Source organism: Branchiostoma belcheri, unplaced genomic scaffold (genome assembly GCF_001625305.1).
Source record: "Branchiostoma belcheri isolate BF01 breed outbred unplaced genomic scaffold, Haploidv18h27 scaffold52, whole genome shotgun sequence".
NCBI lineage: Eukaryota > Metazoa > Chordata > Leptocardii > Amphioxiformes > Branchiostomatidae > Branchiostoma > Branchiostoma belcheri.
In genome coordinates this window covers 2,030,811-2,038,053 of record NW_017804154.1, presented here as the reverse complement: position 1 = coordinate 2,038,053, position 7,243 = coordinate 2,030,811, and the positions used below count along the sequence as shown (strand labels likewise).

Here is a 7,243-nt window from a genome sequence, read left to right as displayed (position 1 = left end):
GTCATCGCCGAGAAGGACGGACGAACAAGACATAGTGTATATTATCCCTAGGAATAATGCACATTGAAAACCAGCATATTTGGTATCAACAAATTTTTTGTCAAGGCAATGTATATGTACTTACTAGAGTAAGAAATTGTTCGAGCACCACTACAGTTAATTTTACCAGATACTAACACCGTTTCCACATTACTTCTCACACAAGGTGTTGGGAAATACGCTGTCCGTGCAGTTCCATTAACTTCTAGATACAAACCTTATCACCCTGGTACAAGGCATGATGGGATAGATAGCAGGGGACACACCCAGGCTCCCCTGGTGACCTGGGAACAAGAAGACATGGCCATATTTGCATGGGTGAAGTGCATGTTGGGACATATGGTGGTGGATTATTCTGTGTAAGTGTTCACCTTTCCTGGATGCATATTCTATACTCACTTTGTAGTGCATCAGAATCACTAACACTCTTCATGTCTATATAATATGCACCGTCAGTCCTTATATGCGGATTCACCCACTGATTTCAACAGAATTATAGTACAATTACTCTCCTAACATAAACTTGATACCTGGGATTTAATTTTAAACATCACTGAGCTTATCATCTTGAAATTTAGTCTGTGACAGATTTCCTTGTGCCTTAGCCTTTTTGCAGTAGCTGTAGGCATAGATCTCCAGTCAAAATTTTCATAGTACTAATAGTACATGTTGCACAGGATTGTTGACATTACTGCTGTTTCATTTCCTGACTAAATGCTACTTTTCAACAAGTACATGCATTGACAGAAAAGTGTAATTCAATGTATGTGACTAACATCAACTCTTTAGACATCCCACAGACTGTAGAATGCTAACATCTCTTGTGTTCCTCAGCTTCCAGGATGGGAGTTTGCTCTGCAGACTTGTCAACAAGATTTGTGAAGGAGAGATGGATCCAAAGGTACAAACTTGTGTTCAATAGGTAGAGTAGAAACATGCCCTACATGATGTTCATATTTCTACTTTTCTGCTGTTATGGCAAAGCTTTCATAATTCCTCTTTGTAGGTTTGGATGGAGAAGTCCTCTGCAGACAGGATCTATATTGCAATGGAGACAGTGGAGAGAAAATTTGGTTTGCCATGCTTCCTGGAGGTCCAGGCTGTAACCAGAGGACATGGACATGAGTCTCTCAGGAACTATCTGTCCCAACTTAAGAGGATAGGGGACATGCATTTTCAGGTGACTTCTGTCATGTTTAGAAATCACAATTTTGGACAAACAAGATGTATGTGTAGCTGTCTTTATCCAAGATTACACTTAGTCCTTCCAACACCTTAATTTCACTCAGATTGGAAATTCATTAATTTTCCTTCAAGTGCTTGTACAGTACAATCGTACTCTCGTCATTTTAATGACCCAAAGTTGAACATACAATATGTTGTGTCCTTTACAGCAAAAGAAGTGGAGAGAAGAGAAGGAGGCGGAGGCCCGTAGGGAGCGGGAGAGATGGGAGCGGGTCCACCTGAAAAGGAAGGAGGCTCAGGAGCACAGGAGGAAACTGGAGGACATGTTTGACAGGCACAAGCAACAGCTGGAGGAACTGGACACAGCTGTGAAGAAAAAGGAGATGGAGTTAGCCAGGCAGATGAATGTCTCCTATAATGAGTACAAGAGGCTTAAAAGTCCCAGGCCCAAACCTGAAGAGGTAGTAGAGGGGAAAAGTCCAGAACCAGGGGCTATCAGAACAAACACAAAACAACAAACAGGACAAGTCCCCAAAACAGACAGCAATGTTCCAAAGAAATCCACCTTCAATACTGTAACTGTGCCAAAACAAAAATCAGCAGTACACAAAGTTGCAGACACTCCAAAGGTACCTGGTGTAGAAGAGTCAGATAAAGAGTCAGAGGACAAAGATCTCAGTGAGGTCACAAGTTCAGCCTCAGGTGATGACATAGGGAAAAGTGACGTCACTGACTCCATGTGGAATGAAACCCTGAAGAGCTTGTCTAAACTTGCCCTAAGGAGAGAAAAGAAGTCTGTGCTGGGAACCAAACCTTCCAATTTACCAGAGTGGTCTCCAGACCAAGACCAATACAGACCTGAAGGTCAGGACGATGGCAGGAAACATGTCAGCATACAACCATCAACACAGCTGGGAAGAGAAGCAGGCAGTCGCCTGTCTGCAGACAGGGACAGTGGGAATGAAAGACCCACCAGCAGCTCTCCTGCATCAAAGTTATCAGTGGATAACACAAGTGTGAGGGGTAGTGGACTATCAGGCTCAGCAAACAACCTACCTACTGGCTACTTCAAAAATGCAGCTAGGAGAGCTCTGTTCTTTGCCTCCTTGTCTCCAGAGCCTGCTGATGAACTCAGTGATGGCTAGACCATTCTTCTTGTGGAAAGTAGTTATAAATGCAGATGTCTGATGTGCCAAACTATGCTGTATACATGTATCTCACAGTAGTTACAGCCATGTAGACTTGATCTTTTAGCTTGTTTTGTGCAAATTTTTACAAGAACGAAATTGAAAATCTAGAAAGTAGCCTTAAATGAGGCTTTCATTTATCATAATGTAGATTAATACATTGATCATTATTGATTTTCTACAAGCAGAATTTTATTTTGTTACTACAGATTAGATATAAGTGCCATATTATTGAGGTTCCACTTTAGTCATTTTGAAAAGGTAGACTTTTATAAAACATATATTAGATGTACATATACATAAAGCCATCAGTGTCATGTAATGTAGTAGTTTTTCTAGTATTTCAACAAGTCACCTAAAGAACTTACTCTATTGAGGTTCCACTTTTTAGGCATTTTGAAAAGGTAGACTTATATACTATTAGATGTACATAAATCCATCAGTGTCGTGTAATATAGTAGAGTTTTTCTAGTATTTCAATAAGTCACGTAAAGGAAAGGGTATCTTTAGGCAGCTTCCATTTGTGGAACCATTTAAAAATTGGTAAGAATATCCATAAACTGTTAGTTACAACAGTAGACTATCCAAGTGTTCAATATACGAAAAAAATAAATTTATTTCATGTAGGCACAGTGGAATGATGGGAGGACAAAAATGATGGTCATGATCAGCTTTAATTTCTGTAGCCTACTTTGGTACAAATACTTTGATAAAATCTAAGTCATAGACCTTTTTTGTGTTTAATAAAACTTGATTGTCTAAAACAACTCTTCAACAAAGTCAATGAACTTTGGAACAAAATATTAGCAGGACACTTTTTGTTTAGGCTCTGTCTGATCCTATGATATTGTAAGATCAATGCAATAGATATCTCCAGAAGTGTTGATGTTCTCCCAACACAAATTAGTAAAGTTAGTCAAGGAACAAAGTATCAACAGTAAAAGAAGGTTAAAATACTACATTTGTACTAATAACAATGAAGTTGTAGTATAAAGGACACCTACAACTATTGTTGCATTGTTCAGGACAGAAGTATGACCGAACAACAACAACTAACAACAAAGCTACCGCATAAATCTACTCTAAAATCTATAAAAGCATGCAATTTTTGAAACAGAAATGCCAACATTAACAAGACAGGCATTGTACAGATAACCTGTTTTCCTGAGGACCTTACAAACCATCCCACCCACAGAAAATGCTCCAGACTACTCCACAGGCCAGTAACTGTGATGTTGAGCATCCTTCGTTCCTTTGCTCCTCATTCCTCCATATCTAGCAGGTGGAATGTATCTGTTACTGTCACCAAGTGGTGCCCGTGGCTGTGCTGGATGACCTTGCACCTTCCTTGTTTCCTGTGGGGCCAGGCTCATCTGTACTGTGGCACGGTAAGCTGTCGGCATCGGCTGCGTCGTGTTCACATCAAACCACAACCCATCGTTCCCACAACTTCCTTGGTGATAGGACGACATACCACTCCCGTTGGTCGCTGCCTGCAACTGTGGGTTGGTGGCGTGCCAGGAGGGGGAGTAAGACCTGACTGGAGGGATGTTCGCTACAGTGGCATGCCTGCTCCTTCCTGCCGGTGTGTGGCTCACAGGTGGGGCTGTGCGCTGGGTCTTCTTTGAAGCTCTGCTCTGGTGTGGCTGCTGCATGTAGGTCTGTGGCCTACAGCATGCTGCACAGTGGCAGATGGAGTTGTACCCTGTAGCGCTCTGACCTGCTGCTGGTGGTGGCCTGTTGATTGTTGGGTCCCAGTGACCTGGCTGCATTTGCTGTGGGAAAGCAGCCTGAGGGTACCCTGTCGGAAGAGATTGGGTGGTGGCAACATTTTGCCTGATTTCAAGCCCTGCGTGGGGACTTTCACGTACCGTTGCCTGTCTTCGGTATGTATGCCCAGACGGGGCCAGGGAACCAGTGGAGTTAGAGAATGAAGTAGACTCTTCATATCTGGCTTCTCTGGCTTCAGTTGCTGAGAAAAAGTCTTGTAGCTTCTTTCTTACATCGTTGACAAAGTCATCTGCAGTTGCGCTGTTGGCTGACATCTTGATGGACCCTGATGTACTGGAGAGACTGGGATGAGCATGCTCAAACATCACATCCAGCGCATCATTCATGTAGTCAGAACTGTCTTCTCTGAGCCTCTTTGGAGAGGGCTGTGGGGACACTGGCAGGTTCCTGTCTGTCTGGTTGGCTGGCTGAGGTGACGGGCATCTAGGAGGTGTAGGGAGGTAGTCCTCGCTGTCACTGTCCTCAACGTACCAGCTAGAGGGGAAGGCACTGTCAGACTTCCTGCTGAACTGTGGGAAGGGGTCACTGTCGGGGGTGTTGCTGAGGTCACTAGGTGTTCCACTGTCAGGCTCCTTGTTTGGGCCTTCTCCTACTCCGACAACCTGCTTGTCCTCAACTTGGGGTGTTGGAAGGCTGGTTGTTTTGTCTGCTGGTTGGATGTAAGCCAGACTGTTCTCCGTTGCAGTGTCAGTGCAGGACTCTGGTGAGCAGACGTCAGATGCCGGGACTACAGGGCTACTGTCGGCAGAACTGTGGCCTGAGGTCAGAAACCTGAACAGCGAGCTCTTCTTCTCCAAAGGACTGCTATCTGAAGCAGACCTGTAACACAGAATCAATAGCAAGATGAGTTTTTACTCCTAATCAAAGTCTTACATACTGTGAACTTGGTTTATCTCCTTCCTTCTATTACAACAGTACAGGTACAGGAGGAATGCTGGATGGTGTGCAGCTCTGCAACTTTACCACCATAGGCATGATGGCATGAGAAGCAAAATTTTCTAAACAATCTTTTTCAATCTAAATCACAAAGTTGTCAAGATCAGCAACACTGTGTCACCGTACCTTGGGCTCTTTTTGCTTGTAGTGGCCTGACTCTTCCTGCTGGACCGCTTCCTCTTTGGCAGCTCCGTCTTCTCCACGAGGTACGGGTCTTCCTCTACAAGAACAATTGTTACAGTTAGAACAGACCATTTTGTTGAAAAGCAGCCAAGTTTGTGACCACTTAATCAAGATAGATCTTAGAACACAACAAATTTCATTCACCTTTGTTTTGCCAAAGAATTTATCAGCTTGACAGGTGGAATGTTGTTGCGGAAAGAAAACAAATAGAGTGTCTTTGTGGCTAAATATGACTTGTTGAAACTACAGCACTTGAACATGATATATTATCACTCCCACCTTCCCAGTACCCAGACTTGACCTCCTCCACGACCCCGACCATCCTCCTGGCCAGCGGGACCAGACCGTCAAACATCCCATGGTTCTGTCCGTACCACTCCAGCACTGCCACACTGTCCTCTAGACTCACCACCAGGCCTTCAAAGTCCTCCCCTGACAGGCCTGCAATTGATTCAAACAGTTAAAAAAGTCAGATTAGCATCATAAGAAATATCCATGTAGTGGACATTCATTCATTGCACTGAAACACAATATGTAGTACATGTGTACTGGTGCCACTTCAACATGCGTCAGGAATCAACATTGTGTAAAACAAGCAAAAGCTCCACATAGGACAACTATGGCCAATCTCTGGAATTGTGAGCTTGGTTTTCACGCACAATGAACATCACAGTAAGCTGCTCTTCTCTTCTTTCAATGTTGCAGAATATTAAGTTTCTATTAGCAGTTGCACAAAAAAGCACACTGACCCTTCTTGGCAATGGGGAGATGTTCCACCCATATCCCAGCCAGCTGCCTGAGGATCTCCCCTGGGTCACCGCCCCACCCCAGGGAGTCTGTGTCACACAGCCCCAGGGCCCAGCAGTTGCGGGCCAGGTAGTCAGTGAAGCCTGCTAGCAGGAGACTGTTCTCTAGCAGGGTGGGCAGGGGGCCTGAGTACGTCCTACCCTGTGGGGATAGAAGGGTTTCAGAAATTATACAACAAGCAGATTTTTACAGCTCATAATTCAGTAGATATAGTTTTGGCAGTTTTCAACACATCTTTTGACTTGATTTTGCTGGATATCACATTATTGTCTACGTACTTGAAACTGGAATATTTGAACTCAGAAGTCACATAATCAGCCATGGTCCTTACCCCTGTGTGTGCAATTTTGCCCTGACAACATTTGGGGCACTCCCATGTCTGTGAGGTCCTGCCGTCCTTGGAACCCCTCTCCCCTAACACAGCCACGCAACGTGGGTGGAGGATCTCCCCACACGTGCTGCACTCACTCAGGGCAGACACCGTGCCAGTCTGGGTGCAGATCAGACAGCGGGTAGCAGGGGGCAGAAGTGGCTGCAAAACAGAACCAAACATGTTTATGGAACTTGAAAGATAAGTGTGCCAATTGTATCTTACGGCAGGTGGTGACATAAATAGCAAGTTGGATAACATTACATCTCAACTGGAACGATATATAGCTATATATTTCTGTAAAAAAGAATTGCAAAAACTGTTTGACCAGTACATTGCTTTTTCGGAATGGTTCCAAACTTACATCCAAACATTTTTTCTTCTTGCAGATACGTTTTCTCTGACAGTCGTAGCACCTGCCACAGTCCTCCATCAAGCAACCCTTACACTTGTTGCATCTACGTCGCCTGATGTTCTTCTTGCGTACAGGACAGGCATAGGATGGAGATGCAGGCTTCAGCAAATACTGGGAAGATGGATAAAAAACATCTTACAAACTGTATATGGACGATCACTATGAGATACAGCCAGGGCATGTTTGTACCACTACATGTATTTTCAAAGCCTTCCACCAACTTTGTGATCACATTTTCTGCTGTCAAAACACAGAATACTAGTAGATAAACCAAAGCTATCATAAGTTGTAAACAAACAAAAAAAGTTGTCATTTCCTCCTGACACAAAA

The 7,243-nt window shown here is 43.8% G+C and overlaps 2 protein-coding genes across 2 annotated transcripts in view; one reads left to right on the top strand and one right to left on the bottom strand.

Annotated features, from left to right (window-relative positions):
• Positions 1-43: 43 nt before the first annotated feature.
• Positions 44-2,422, top strand: LOC109480742. Its single transcript, XM_019783020.1, has 4 exons — positions 44-398; positions 874-940; positions 1,046-1,219; positions 1,434-2,422. Exons 1-4 carry the CDS (start codon positions 340-342, stop codon positions 2,367-2,369), a joined length of 1,236 nt encoding a protein of 411 aa, XP_019638579.1. The 5' UTR covers positions 44-339; the 3' UTR covers positions 2,370-2,422.
• A 718-nt stretch (positions 2,423-3,140) lies between these two features.
• LOC109480681 overlaps positions 3,141-7,243 on the bottom strand; it is a 4,458-nt gene continuing 355 nt past the window's right edge. The window contains exons 2-7 of the mRNA XM_019782911.1: positions 6,863-7,047; positions 6,460-6,660; positions 6,071-6,269; positions 5,601-5,762; positions 5,265-5,358; positions 3,141-5,021 (exon numbers count right to left, since the gene is read on the bottom strand). Coding sequence (XP_019638470.1) covers positions 3,620-5,021; positions 5,265-5,358; positions 5,601-5,762; positions 6,071-6,269; positions 6,460-6,660; positions 6,863-7,047 — 2,243 coding nt within the window. The 3' untranslated portion in view covers positions 3,141-3,619. The remainder of the gene's footprint in view (positions 5,022-5,264; positions 5,359-5,600; positions 5,763-6,070; positions 6,270-6,459; positions 6,661-6,862; positions 7,048-7,243) is intronic.

What these genes read in the sequence shown, in the direction of transcription:
- LOC109480742 (XM_019783020.1), top strand. Translation starts at nt 340, where the DNA reads ATGGCCATATTTGCATGGGTGAAGTGCATGTTGGGACATATGGTGGTG. An exon ending in ATGGTGGTGGATTATTCTGT is followed by an intron (nt 399 to 873) that starts GTAAGTGTTCAC and finishes TGTGTTCCTCAG; the next exon opens with CTTCCAGGATGGGAGTTTGC. An exon ending in TAGGGGACATGCATTTTCAG is followed by an intron (nt 1,220 to 1,433) that starts GTGACTTCTGTC and finishes TGTCCTTTACAG; the next exon opens with CAAAAGAAGTGGAGAGAAGA.